At 42.0% G+C, this 15,331-nt stretch overlaps 1 protein-coding gene across 8 annotated transcripts in view; it reads right to left on the reverse strand.

Annotated features, from left to right (window-relative positions):
• Positions 1-12,889, reverse strand: part of LOC127569724 (F-box/WD repeat-containing protein 11) — a 149,545-nt gene extending 136,656 nt beyond the window's left edge. For 4 of the 8 annotated variants that reach the window (XM_052014542.1, XM_052014540.1, XM_052014539.1 and 1 more), the window contains exons 1-2: positions 12,737-12,865; positions 1,904-2,072 (exon numbers count right to left, since the gene is read on the reverse strand). Coding sequence is in view for 3 of the 8 variants with exons in the window: in XM_052014537.1 (XP_051870497.1) it covers positions 12,737-12,781 (45 nt within the window). In the remaining 5 variants the exon portion in view is untranslated. Of the gene's footprint in view, positions 1-1,903; positions 2,073-12,736 lie in introns of all 8 variants that reach the window. The other 4 variants (XM_052014537.1, XM_052014535.1, XM_052014541.1 and 1 more) reach the window with 4 other exon arrangements.
• Positions 12,890-15,331: the final 2,442 nt, after the last annotated feature.

A 15,331-nucleotide genomic window follows, 5' to 3' on the forward strand; every position in this document is an offset into this window, starting at 1 on the left:
TTGATCTGGATCATTTTTCACATTACACACCAGAATCCAAGAATATTTTCAGATGCCCCCTCTCAACACTTGTGTAATCTCTGCAGGGGCCTGTGATAACAATCCTTCTAACTGAAACTAACTAAACAAACCTCAGCTTTCAGTCCACCTGACTTGTTTGGTCAGTGAAGTGCCAAACTGAAGGGTAAACAGTATAAGTTAACTGTTTGTATAGGTGAATTTTGGGTCATAGTTCTTGCTATCTTTCTTTTATGGCTGCCACCGAAGGAGAATTATAATTCATATATATTCATATAATTTGGAAGGAGAATTATAATTTGGATAAAGCTATTGAGAGAGACCTGATCGGAACCTAAACAAGGGAAAGAACGACTAACCTACAAATCCAGGCAACTAGATCACTGGAAACAATTCCAATGTGGAAACATACCCAGTGAAGAGTCAATACCATCATGTGGAAGAGTGAGGGAGAAGAGGGAAGAAAGACTAAAGCAACAAAAGGAAAAAAAATATTGTGAATGGTACCTCTGACTTTAAATTTGCAAACTAGGGGAATTTAAAAGGCAGAGGTACCATCCACCTACTCAAAGAGAAAGTTGTTTTAATTGGTGAAGTGTTTTGATTTGTTTTTGTGTATCCACAGCAACAAGGCTTTTTATTCATACAAGGGACAGGACCAGCATTTCCTGCTCATCCCAAATTGCCTTTGAGGTATGGCAATGAGCTGCCTCCGCAAGTCATTACAAACCAAACGATGGAGATACATTCAGTACTGATGAAGTCTTGGTGTTTGACATAGCAACAATGAAGTATCAGAGTTAGATTTCTAATTCAGGTGACATATGACTCCACAGAAGAACTGCAAGTGGTGGGGTTCCATGAGCCTGCTACATGTCCTTAGTTGTAGAAATCACAGAAGTGGAAGCTGTTGTTGAAGCCTGATCCCTCACTCTTTGGATGAAATACACTGCAATCACAATGAGCAGGAAGTAAATGTTTAGGATGGTGGACGAGTACTCATGAAACCACTGCTCTGACATGGAGGGTGATCACCTCTTTCAGTGCTGTTGGAGCTTCACTCATCCAACCACATGAAGAGCATTATAAGTGGGAGAAGAGTTTTGGAGGGAGTCAGGAAACAAGTCTTCTATTGCAAACTATCAGACTGACCTGTTCTTGCAAACATTATTTACAAGGTTAGCACAGTTATATTTCTGGGTAATTGGTAACTCCATGAATGCTAAAAGTGAGGGATTATCATTTGATAATATGATATGCATTACCTGCTACACAGGTATGGTGTGGCTTGAGGCACAATTATTTCCGGATCACAGATCACACTACATCAGGACAGTGTTGGGGTCTATAACCAGTTGATTTACAGTGGCCAATTAATCTATCAATCCATACATCTACGGAATTTGGGAGTAAACCAGAGCACACAGGAACAACTCACATGGTGTCAGGGAAAACATGCAAATTACAGACAGACAGAAAGTAGTTTTGAAATGGCGACAATGGCCAGGAGGATAGGTAGCTCACCAGAGGGAAATTCATTCCTGTCTCACTGTTCTACGGAAAAATGAAAATAAGCAGAAAATTAAATAAACCAGGCCATGAGGTTACAGGTTGTGGTGGAATACAATTCTATTGCTACCAGTTCACAGTGCCTCATTTTTGAGCTGTTAAGATTGGTTCCAAATCTTTCCCACTGAATAGAGTCATTGATGACATCTTCCATGGTGTTGTATAGCACAAAGCAAAAATGGATTTTATCTCAGTAGTACCATGCAGTGGTCACTCCTACCAATAAAACCATGGACAGATAAATCTGCAACAGGTAGATTGGGAAACATGAATTCAAAGAAGAGTTTCCTCTCAGAGCAATTCTCTCACAACCCACCTTAGCCCAATTTGGTAGCGATGTCCATAATGAGCTGACCAACTGAGACGTTGTAACAGTATCAAACTACTGTTTTTTTCTGTGCGCTTGTATTCTCTAGTTCTTTCAGTAATGTTCAAGGTCCTTAGCTGGAAAATTTGTTCTGGTGAGTCGGTTTCCAGCTGGGTAGCTATAACAATCAAGAAGCTTCCTGTTAACCTTTATTGATGCTGTTTTTATATTTAAGATTAGTGAATTCCCAAAATTTCAGTTCCCCAGCTTCTCTGGTGGGACATGGACTTGTACGTCCAGATCATGTATCCAGTGCAGAAATACCAATTGTGCAACTGTGCCATTTGGAGCTCTACTTGCTGGTAGGATTTCTTGCAATTATAATCTTCCTAAAATCCTTGGGATTATGGAGAAGCAGAGGACTGGAAAATTGCCAACATGACATCCTTATTCAAAAAAAGGGGAAGGCATAAAGCAGGCAACTAAAGGCTGATTAATCTAACATCTATTGCCTGAAAAATATCAGAGTCAATGACAAAGGAAGTAATAGAGGTGCATTTGGAAAATCAAACTAATTGCAGGATTTCCAGAACCACTTGCTTGCTTCCAAGAAAAAACAGACTTCCCAGAAGTTTTTATCCTCCCTATGTTTTTGTCACCATCATTAAACTGTGATGTGGTTGGAGGAGCAATATCAACTTAACCATATCTTACACAAATTTTACACATTCTAATAGCGAACAATAGGAAACAGAATTATACAGGTCACAAAGGGAAATTTTGGAAAACTGCAATAACTTAGGAACAAGGATATGGCAGGGGAGTTAAACCGATGTCTTGCATCAGTCTTTACATTGAAGATACTACAAACGTCCTATCAATACTGAATAATGCTGGGAAAGAATTAAATACCATCATGATGATTAGGCAAAGTAATGTGGCTAAAAACCGACAAGCCATCTAGCCCAGATGACTTGCGCCCTAGGATCTTAAGAGAAACTGCTACTGAGTTCCTGGACCCATAAATTCTAATTTTCCAATAATCTTTGGATTATAGAGAAGTACCAGAGGATTGGTAAACTGCCAACATGACATTCTTATTTAACAAAAGGGAGAGACAAAAAGCAAGTAACTAATGTCTGATTCATCTAACATCTATTGCTGGAAAAATGTGAGCAGTGATAAAGAATGTAACAGCTGGACATTTGGAAAAATCATAATCTAATCAAGCAGAGTCAGCAGGGCTTCGTGAAGGAGAGATCATGTCTGACAAAGTTAAGAGAATTTTTTTGACAAGATCTCAACCAAAGAGAATGGAAGGAACCAGCAGATGTATTGAATTTGAACTGCCAGGTCTTGAACAAGGTGCATCACAAAAGCTTAAGTAAGCGTTGGAGGTGAGGTATTAGCTTGGATGGAAAGAGCTTTGGCTAACAGAAACGAACCAACAGGAAGCGATAACCAAATCTGCAGATGACACAAAGCAGACGTGAAGGCATGTTACAAGGAGGATAGGAAATATTTACAAAGATTTTGATAGGTTAGGCAAGTTTGCAGGAAGTTGGCATAAGCAGTATGTCTTACCCGGCATGTGCATTACGAGGATCATAATTACGAACAGAGAAATGGTTCCAAGATGAATCAGAGTTAAGTAACCTGACTTGTGATACAACATCTCGCTTTATGTCTAGAAGACTCAATGTCAACCCAGCACTTCCTTGGGTGGAGTGCATCTGGAGCATGCAAATTAAAACAAATTTCCCCTCTTGAAAGCAACATCATGGGGCTTATTAGAGCTTTTAAAAGGAAGTTAACTGCGATTTTAATAATTGATTGCTTTATCTCAAAAACCAAGGGAGCCAGCCAAACATATGTGCAAATCACAGTTTCAATTGCAAAGACACAAACTCAAACTTGAACTCCCTCCCATGTCCCTTCCCACCCATAAAGCCCCTCTTGTCTCTTCTTCCTGCCAAACCCCTCCTTCCCCCCACCTCACTGCTGACTTTAGTCATGACACAACACGTCGTAAAGAGCAGGAGATATATTAGCATGCCCGTGGGGCATTTAAATCAAACTGACAGCGTATAGACACAAGCATGTTGTTGAAAAGCAGAAGATGCAGCAAAGAGAAGAGGGAGTGGCAGTTTGCATTATAATAGGAAGATAAGAGCACATTCAAAATACATGTAAATGCACAAAATGCAGTGGATTAGGTCAATGAGCTGCTGGCATTGCTTCTCTATTTTCACATGGCCATTTATAAGTAAAACAAGTCTCAAAAGGACAAGATTGAGCATTTAACATTTCTGGAGTTCAAGAAAATATAGGGAAGGGGGAAAAAGGCTGGCTAGTGGTACAGGTTAAAAGTGGTATTATATTGCTGGAGAGTGAGAACATCCCTGATGGGTGTCAAGGACAGAATCCAAATGATTGGAGTTAAAAGGCAAAAAAGGGACTGGGGATTATTCTATAAGCCACCAAAACGTGCCTGGGAGACAAAAGAACATATTTGAAATGTACTTATGAGAACTTCCTTGCTAAGTAGGTTTTTGGCCCAATGAGGAAGGATCCGATCCTGAGGAATGGGTGAAGCATTAGTGGAAGAATGTTCATGGAACACGAAAGAGAAGACATTTCAGGTAATGATTTAGAAATGGTATAAGAAAAGAGAAGTAGAAGGAGTAGGACATTTGGCCCCATCATACAAAAAGATATGGCTGATCTTCTAACTCCACTCTATTTCTCTGCCTTGATTCCTCTAATATCCAGAAATCTATCAACTTGTTTTGAATGCAATGACCAGGCCTCCAGAGACCTCCCCCACCCCCCAACCCACCCAGAGTACAGAATTCCAAAGATTCACCTTCTGAGTGAAAAATTTCCTTATTCCCATCTTAAATGGCCTATTCCTTAAGTTGAAACTGTGACCCATAGTTTTAGATTCCTCTGTCAGAGGAAACTTGCTCCCTATTTGTACCCTGTCAACCCCTCTGCACATTTCGTATGTTTCAATGAAATCACCTCTCACTTTTGATGCTTCTGTTGCAACTCCATCATGGGCACTTAAAGAACAGAGGCCCAGCCAAGTCAACTTCTTCTCATGAGACAGTTGCCAATCAAGGAATCAGTCTGGTGAATGTTTACTGCACTCCCTCTGTGACAAATATATCCTTTCTTAGGTAAGGAGGCCAAAATTATACACAAAACTCCAGGTGTGGTTTCACCCAAGTCTTAAATAATTGTAGCAAGATATCTTTATTCTTGACGAGAAACAATAAAAAATATGCCCCTATTTACAAACCAGCTGAAGAGGAGAAATCCAGACCATCTCATTCTACTGTATGGTTGGCATCATCCACCATTTCCCACAGATTTCTGAGACTTAATTTGCAGAATGATGATAGATTAAAGGAACTAAGGCAAAAGATGAAGGGAAAAGTACAAAGCTGATTACTCACTGAAGATTGACAAATCTATTGGTTAAGGAAATAAACCAAGTTAGATAAAAGCAGTTGAGGTATAGATCAGGCAAAAACTAATTAAATAGGGAAGTGGTCCTGAGCAGCTGAATGACTGATTCTTGTAGGAACACTTCAAGATAAAATGCTATTTTGGGGGAATGCATCTGTACCACAAAATTGATTTAGATGAAACAAGATGAAGAATTAGCACCCCTTTCAGCAAGAAATATTTAAACATGAATGACAGTGTAAAATTGACTAATATACCTGATGTGGGGTGCCATACGCACATCAATTTCTATTTAACATTAAAAATACACCAGCTTTGAAAAAGTAAAAAATACCACACCTTAATCACCTTTCAAAAACTCAACAGCTTTGGGAGGATATGATTACCACAGATTACAAGCACTGATTAATCAGTTCAACAGCAATGTCTCAGTAAGCTAAATCATTCATGTTGCACAAATTTTATGTACATGCAGTCAAAAATGAAATGCACAGGAGCAACCACTGACCTTGCCCTGATAAACTCTACAACTGCAAAATCTGAGAGGTGACCAGATCGAGATATTTAAAGTTATGAACAGGTTTGAAAATGTAGACATGGAGATGCTCCTTTAACTTATCAAAAAGGCCAATATTAGGACCATAAATGCAAGACATCAATAATAAATCCAGGAAATTCTTAACATAGAGACCAATGAGAATATGAAATATGAAATTCATTATGACATGAAATAGTTCAACTGAATAAGACAGATGCACTTACAGGGAAGCCAGCTGAGTGCACTAAGGATAAAAATAGGAAGTGCATTCTTAGATGCTGCAATGAATGGATGAAAGGAAACTCAAGAGGAATAACCACCAGCTTAGATCTGATGGGCCTATTTCTGCGTTGTCAATTCTTAAATCGGGCCATGTGCTGGGCAAGACCAGGTAACATCAGTGAGTTCAATTAAACATTGCATATTGAAGTGAGTTGGTTTATATGAGACACTTGTCTATGCTATAATGTGTCAACTTTTCTCATTCTATGGATCTCTTCTACTATTATATCATGGGAAACAGTATTTATGAAGCTTCCAATCTTTCCAGTTAAGAAATGTAAATTGCATGTAGGCCTTTATTGGCAGAAGGTTGGTGTTAGAAACAAGGAAGTATTATTACAATTGGGCAGGGTACTGGTGAGGCCATAGTTTCGCTCCTATTATTTAAAAAATGATATACCAGCATTGGAGGCAGTTCAAAACAGATTCAGCAAGCCGATTCCTGGAATGAGAGGGTTGTCCCATTATAAGCAGCTAAATAAATTAGTTACGTACTTTTTGGTTTAGAAGAAAGAGGGGTCACATGCAAGATCCTTAGAGGGTATTGCAGGGTGTAAGAAAATCTCAATTGAGGGAATATAGTTACAAGATTAGGAGGTGACCATTTAAAACAACTTCTCACAAAGAGTGGTGAATCTTTGGAATTTTATACCCCAGAGGGTTGTGGAGACTTGATCATTCAGGTGTTAAGGAGGAACTAGAGATTTGTTTTTAAGATCAGAGAATTGAAGACTATAAGAAACTGGCACAAAAGAAATTAGGCCTGGGGCAGGTCAATCATAATCATATTGAATGGAAGGGCAGGCTTGAGGCACCATATGGCCTATTCCTGCTCATAATCTTTAGTCTTCTTAATCTTCAACTACCTTTGTAAGAGTGATATCCCATGACAAGAAAACTATTTTCTCCTTACATACAGCAAGTCTACCAGTACCATAACCAGTAATCCTACAATTCAGTGTGCAGACATCTGGATTAATTTGCCCACTGCCAAATTTATTTCCCTTGTGCCTCAAGAAATAAATAAATCCAGGAGCAAGTGCATAGAACAAAGCGCATAGAACAGTACGGCACAGGAACAGCCCTTCAGCCCAAGAGATGTGCCAAACTAATTAAGCTAGTGACACCTAATCCCTTCTGCCTGCGCATGGTCCATATTCCTCCATTCTCTGCATATTCATGTGCCTACCCAAGGGCCTCTTAAACACCTCTATTATATGTACCTCCATAACGTCCCTGACAACACATTCCAGGCACCCACCACTCTAAAAAAAACTTGCCCCTCTCACTTTAAAATGCCTGCCCTCTAATACTAGATGCACTCCAAAAGTTTTCAGAATGGAATCCAATCCTATTTCCGAATTGGAGACTACAGTCAGAAGTAGAAACCCTTGCTCTTCCCCAGCATTCCCCGTTAGTCTCTACCTCATAGCCATCTATTATCCAGAATCTCAAATGCTAATTATAATGCCCTTTCAACCAGTCACAGAAGGATCAACTGGCTGTGTAGGTCCAGAATCAAACCTAATTTCTAACACCAAATTGCTTTTAACCAGTGAGAAAGGGGATTAGACCGTCCCCTTTAATTGAAATCCTGCCATCCCTCATTCAAACATCATAAATCTCTTCCACAGAACAATGTGGTACTGTAACAGAACAAACTCCCACTACATCTGCTTCACTGCCTTGTTATTTGAGTCATGTGAAATAAAATCACTGATCATTAATGCAAAAGGCGAAAATTGAATATTTTCTGCTGAGAAACACTGAAGGTTGGTATGGTGCAGTGTGCATTTCTCTCAATGCCTACAAGCAGGAGCTTGACCCACTCAGCTGCAGAGATTACAAATAAAACTGAGAACATGCAATTTCCGGAAATGGTTTCATTCAACCAAGAGATTTGGGGGAAAATTTCCTCCGGTGTACCTGCATATTTTGTCTCTTCCTAAAGTAGTGTTTAGGAATAATGGATCAGCTGACCTTTTGTTTTGCCCATCAGTTTCATGCAAAAATGACATGGTAGCTATATAGTGTGGCATGAATATTTTTAGACTGGTCAACAAAACAAAAGGGAAATGGAAAATGATTTCAGATCACCCAGTAGAGAATATAGCCCCAAGCTAACCCTGCCAGGACATGCACTCTCTGAGCTAGCTTGTCAATTTGCACTGGAGGCACATAGCACTGGGTTGAGACTCCATAGAACTCTTATCAGAATTGGAAGAGTTTTACACCCAGAACACTCAACAGCTGCAAAAAGATGTTTGGCAGGTGAATTTTGGGTTCAGCTAAAGAATCAAAAAGCTATAAAGTAATATTTAAAGCCTCATCTCCTTTTTCATTGCCCAACACAGTAAACATCATTAAAGTGGCTCTATCTTTGAAAATTAGCATATCTTCCAAACTAAACACTCAGGGTTTAGAAGTCTGGGCCACATTCAGAGTTACAAATTTATAATCAGAGCTCCAACAATAAACTAATGGAAAGGTCAATTTATTGGTACCACACTGTGCAGAACAGAAGGTTCCAAGATTTTATTCCTGATCTGTGCTGTGTTAGCCTTTCCATTAAAACATAATGCTAAATTAGGCCGTGATGTAACTGGCCTATGGAGGAGGAATACAGGCTCTCTCACCTTTTGTACTAAACAACACCCAAGTCGGCACATAGGTTCAATGTTGCCCCTATTTTCAAACAGCTGACTGATCCCATCTTTGTTCATTTATGCAGAACAGTCTCCAGAAAGAATCTGTCCAATGGAACCAAGGCAGTTAAAAAGTGGTAACATGTACAAAACATGACCCTGAAAATAGTGACAATCCAAATGATACTTCAAAGAATTGGACATACTGATCCATTATAGAGGCAGTCTGCCATCTGTAATAAGACCAAGTGTCACTTTACAATGATCTTGGGTGCAATGAACTAACAAATGGATTAAAGCACAGTGACATGCTAATCCCTGTGTAACCAGCCTAATGCTACTCTATAAACCAGAACCACATTCAATATGAACAATTGCTATGCAGTGGTTTCACCCAGTATCTCATCATTTTGTAACTAGACGCCATTAACAAAACTGGTGTCCCTGAAAGCTGTCTCCAAACAATATATTCTAGGTAGTTTTGCTCTGATGTAATCCTATCCAGAAGAACCTCAATACCCTGACACAAACCTATGTCCCTCAACTCTTGCCCTCTCCCAACAAGTACATCTGCTCCGACCAATAGTTGTGTGCCTTGGAAAGTAATTCTGATCCAGTCACTCCCTGCTATTCAAACTTCAAGACACCATACAGCTTGATACACCACTTATAAAATACTTCCTTACTCATTACACAGGATCTCATCTTACACTGCTGTACCCTATGGCCTGACCCATTTCCCCCTCTGGCACCCCACATCACATGACTGCCACCCCCACTTTACCTTGCTCGTCATACCACTGCTGTGCAGCACCCCCCTGCCTCACTTCCAATCCTTAGACCCACAATACCCTGATCCACCCCCCCCCCCCAACACACACACAATTCCACTGGTGTTCCCCACTGCATAACCCCACTTCACAAATGACATATCCCAGCTCTGCCCAACCATCTCAATCCTTAAACCCAAATGGCAAACACTCCTCCTCAGGCTCCCAATGATATGCTAGTTTCAAACAGCATGAAAACTTAAAATCCCAATCATAAGGGGCAAGGTATTAATGAAAACTCTTGGGACTCAAGGCAGACAAATGGCTAGGTCCCAATGGCTTGCACCCAAGTGTATTAACGGAAGTGGCTGCAGAGATAGTGGACCCCTTGGTACAAGTTTTCCAAAGTTCACTGAATTTTGGGAGGGGACTAACAGATTGGAAAAGCATCTTGATCAAAGAAGTCACAAGATGGAGGAAGGTATGTGGTAGGAAATTATAGGCCAACTAGTTTAACATATATTGTTGGCAAGATGCTGGAGTTAATAATAAAGGAGGAAATAACTAATCATTTAGGAAAGCTTAACAGAATCAAACCAAGTACATTTCCCACTCCCCCCCCACCCGCCCCGAGTTCTATGAGGTTATAATAAGCAGAGTAGCTAGATGGGAACCTGTAGATGTGTTGTGTTTGGACTTCCAAAAGGCATTTGACAAAGTTCCACATAAAAGACTGGAGCATAAGAGCTCATGGTTTTGGAGGAAATGTGTTAGCATGGTGTGAAAATTGTTCATCACGTAGACAATAGAATTGGAAATAAATGGGTCTTTTTCAGGTTGTAGTGAAATGATGAAATGCCCTATGAGTCTGTTTGAGGTCCTCAATTATATATTAATTATTTGGAGAGGGGATGCAAGTTATCTAAGCTTGCCAATGACACAAGAATAGTGGGAGTGCATGTTGCAATGAGGATAATTGGACTCTGCAACAGGATATAGATAGGATGAATGAGTGGGTGAAAACCTAGCAAATGGAGTTTAATGTGGGAAAATATGAGGTCATGCACTTCAGTAACAGGAAAATCTAAATGGAAAGAGACTGAAAATTAGTGAAGTGCAGGGGAATCTAGGTGTTCTTCTGCATGAATCACAAAAAGGTGGAAGGCGGATGCAGCAAGTAGTTAAAACTGTAAGACCATAAGATATAGGAGCAGAATTATGCCATTCGGCCTGTCGAATCTGCTCCACCATTCGATCATGACTGATTTATTATTCCCTCTCAACTGGCCTCCACAGCCATCTGTAGCAATGAATTCCAGATTCACCACCCTTTAGCTAAAGAAATTCCCCCTTATCTCTGTTCTAAAAGGACATCCTTTTGTTCTAAGGCTGTGCCCACTGGTCCTAGACTCTCCCACTACTGGAAACATCATCTCCATGTCCACTCTATCCAGGCCTTTCAATATTTGGTAGGTTTCAATGAGATCCCTCTCATCCCTCTAAATTCCAGTGAATACAGGCTCAGGGCCATCAAATCCCTTCATCCCCAGGATCATGCTTGTAAACCTTCTCTGGACCCTCTCCAACACCAGCACACCCTTCCTCAGATATGGGGCCCAAAACTGCTCACAATACTCCAAATGTGATCTGACCAATGCCTTATAATGCCTTAGCATTATGTCCTTGCTTTTATATTCTGGTCCTCTCAAAATGAATGTTAACATAGCATTTGCCTTCCTTACTAACTCAGCCTGCAAGTTAACCTTTAGGGAATCTCACACTAAGGCTCCAAGTCCCTTTGCACGTCCGATTTCTGAATTCTCTCCCCATTTAGAAAATAGTCTACGCCTTTCTTCCTTCTACCAAAGTGCATGACCATACACTTCTTACGCTGAATTCCATCTGCCACTTCTTTGCCCATTCTCCCAACCTATCCAAGTTCTTCTGCAGACTCCCTGCTTCCTCAACACTACCTGCCCCTCCCCCTATCTTCGTATCATCTGTAAACATAGCCACAAAGTCATCAATTCTGTCATCCAGATCATTAACATATAATATGAAAACTAATGGAAACAACACTGACCAGAAAAGGCCCCCTTTACTCCCACTCCAAAAAAAAGAGCAGATGGGATATTGGCTTTTATTGCAAAGAAGATGAAATTTAAAAACTGGGAAGTATTATTACAAATGGTACAGGATATTGGTGAGGCACATTTGTAGTATTGTGCAGTTTTGGTCTCCTAACCTAAAAAAGGATAATAGCAGAATTGGAAGCAGTCCAAAAGAGATTCAGTAAGTTGATTCCTGACACAAGTTGGCCCATCACGAGCAGATGAACTTAGATCTTTGGAGTTTAGAAGAATGAAAGGTGATCTTACTGAAACATATAAGATCCTAAGGGGATATGACAAGGTAGATGTTGAGATGGTTTCATTAGTGGAAGAGTTCGATCAAGGAAACAGTTACAAGGAGCCAGTCATTTAAAGGTGAGATACGTAGAAACTTCTTCTCAGAGGGGGTTGTGAATTTCTGGAAGTCTCTACCATAGAGAGTTGTGGAGGCTAGATCATTATAAGTGTAAGGTAGACAAGTAGTTGAAAGATCGCGGATCGAGGGATCTGGCACAGAGGAGGAGTTGATCAGCTATGATCATGTTGAACGGCGGGGCAGACTTCAGGGGCCAAATACACTACTGCTGCTATTTTCTTGCGTTCTGAATGACCTGTCCAACCACCCAACCCATATCACATTACCGACCCAACCACCCCTCCCCGTACACCCCAACGGCCTGGCCGACCACCCCTCTCCGCGCACACTAGTGGCCTGCCCCAATAGCCCTCCCTGTAAACCCCACTCCCGATCCCTATTATACCCCGAGCACTGCCCCATACCCCACCCCCCGCCTCCCCGGCTGCGCCGAAGGATCTCCCCCCCCGCTTTGTTCCCGATCACCAACAAGCACGGCAGGGCCCCAGTGCACAGTGACCGCGGGCTGTGGGAGTGCTGGCCGCAGCCTGCGGCCTGTGCCGGCGCTGCCCGCCTCAGCCCAGCGCCTGGAGCCGGCGAGGCCCGGGGGCGCCGCTGCCTCCCACCGCCGGTGCCACCACACGCCCTCGCCGGGACTCCCACTCACCATCAGCTCGATGGTTTTATCCTCGATGACTGAGTCCGCCTCCATCCCGATCAGTAACTGAGGTGAATTTAATGGGATCAGACCTCAGCCCGTCCGCCTTCCGCTCCAACCCGATCCAAACCGATCGGCTAACTCCCAGCGTCTGACACAATCACGCTGACGTAGAACGCCCGTTCTTTATAGCGTCAGCCGCGTCTGACGTCACGCGTTCTGTGGGTGCCGCCTGGCTGTCGGGCTGCGGCCGGCCTTCTTTGAGGTGAGTTGTCGTCTGCTCAGGCGGGACCAGGCTGATTCCTCCACTGTGGGGGTTCGGATACGGACGGTGGGGCAGGAGGCGTGGGCCAATCCTGCCGCCCTGCCATGACTCCCAATGAAGGGTGTGCAGCTATTTTTATCCCCCAGAGCCCTTGAGGAACATCCTTGAAGTGCGTCCCTGGTGATCTGTGGCCACGGTGGAGCTCGGAGCAGAGGACCTGCCTCAGCAGTCTGGTGTCGGGCATGCAAGCAAATGTGGCCCGCCCTTTAGCAACTAACTGACGGAAGCCTCGCCCGGACCCTAGGACAGGGTGCTGACATTGTCCTGATTTTGGAGGATTTCGCACAGGTTGTGTTGGTGATACGCCACCACTGCTTTGAGGTGCCTTTTGTAGGTGGGTCCATCCTCCCCAGCATAAGGGAGAGCAAGGGTTTTGGTGAACCAGTTAATGATGGCTTGTAGTTTGGGATCTGCGTGTGCCTATACATAAGCGACATCTGAATATTACAGCTCAATTACTGAGGGTGATTCAGCAGTAGTGGTGATAGGCTGAACAGTTTCCTCTCCAGCCTCTAGATTAGCTCCAGTCCAGGGGATGCTTTTTGAATATGAGACGCAATGAGGTAAGAAAGATTGAGGAGATGTCTTCATCAGCATGGATGAGTTGGTCGAAAGGTCTTGTTCCCGTGCTGTATAACTCTACGACTCTAAGAGGATTGGGGTGATGACTTAGCCTTGCTTGGGATCTGTTGGCATTGAGATTGGGTCTGTGGTGGACTCACTAGTTAGAATCATGGTTTGCACGTCACAATGTTGCAAATGTAGAATGGGGATGAATTTATGAGGGAAACCAAATTTGAGAAATAATCACAATCCCTTGTGATTGACAAATTCAAAGGTTTTTGTGAGGTCTTTAGAGGCCATAATATGTTACCTACATTTCTCTTGGAGTTGTCCTGTAGAGAAGATTATGTCCATTGTACCTCTGGATGTATGGATTCAGCATCACAGTCCAAGGATTCTTAACTCTTAAGTCACTGAAAGCAGGTGGTTGAAAGGGACCCTTGCAATTACTTTCCCAGTGGCAGAGAGCAGGGTGACTGCTCTGTAGTTACTGCAATCAGATTAATCTTTTTTTTGAAGATGGTCACAATAACAGTGTAGGATATCATTTGCTCCAGAGATCTTGTTGCTTTTCACTTGACATACAGCCTTTTTAACCCCCTCTTCAGTTTAGGGTACCTGCAAGACCCAACACAGTGTTGTGTGATAGTGTGTTGGAATGGATTCAAGGACACTCACATCCAGGATAGTCTTGATTGAGGAGCTCTTCAAGTTCTGCTAAAGGGTCTTCGACCTGTTTCTCTTTCCACAGATGCTGCCTGATGTTTCCAGCATTTTCTGTTTTTAGAGTCCTTCAAATTGTTCCTTTCTTTTGGCACTGACCCTCTATCCTGGCTAAGCTCTACTCCATTCCTGGCTTTGTGGGGGTGTTTGGTCTTTGCAGCACAGGGAGTTGCAGGTTCTCCTACAGTCTTTCCATCTGTGCTTCCTCATCAGCAAAATAATGGTCCTCTGCCAATCTGTGTTCTGTCAAGCCAACATCTGAATGCAAGTTTGCCCAAATGAATCTCAGGCTGATCAACATCAGAGAATCAAGTTCTGACATGGTGGATTTGGAGCAACATCAAGAAACAAGTAGTTGCAGGTACACAGCAAGGGATAAGTTGCTGCAACTGCATTGCAGACCGATCAATATCTGGAAGGCAGTTTCCTGGAGAGTCCATATTGGAGCTCATCTAAAACTCTGCTGCCTAATTCACACCACTTGTGTAACAATCTTCTGTGTAGTGATTAACATTAGCTTCAGGTTGACAATATTTCAATTTTAAATTTTTTTATCTTTTTTCAAGTCTATTGCCTCATCGTTTGCAACTCATTCCAGCCCTACCACCAAGATATCTACACCCCTCCCATGCTCACTTCTTATACAAACCTGATTTTAATTGCTTCAACTTTGGCAACAATACTTCCAGTTACCTCGGTCCTAGCTCTGGAAAATCTTCCCTAAACCTTTGTGCTTCTGTACATTTCTCTCGATAAGATTCATTAAACTTGATCAAACCTTTGGCGAACTTATAGTTTGGTGTGAACATATCTTATGGCTTTGTGTAAATTTTCTTCCTGTGAAGCACCTGGAGATGTTTTATTAATGCAAGTTGTTGTTGAAATGCACTGTGGCAGTTCAACATGTCAATGGGAAATTTCTGAAGACATACTGCAAGTAGGTTGGAGTAAATGAGTATAGAAACTCATTTACTCCAACCAGCTCAACTACT

This window comes from Pristis pectinata, chromosome 4 (assembly GCF_009764475.1).
Source record: "Pristis pectinata isolate sPriPec2 chromosome 4, sPriPec2.1.pri, whole genome shotgun sequence".
Taxonomy (NCBI): domain Eukaryota; kingdom Metazoa; phylum Chordata; class Chondrichthyes; order Rhinopristiformes; family Pristidae; genus Pristis; species Pristis pectinata.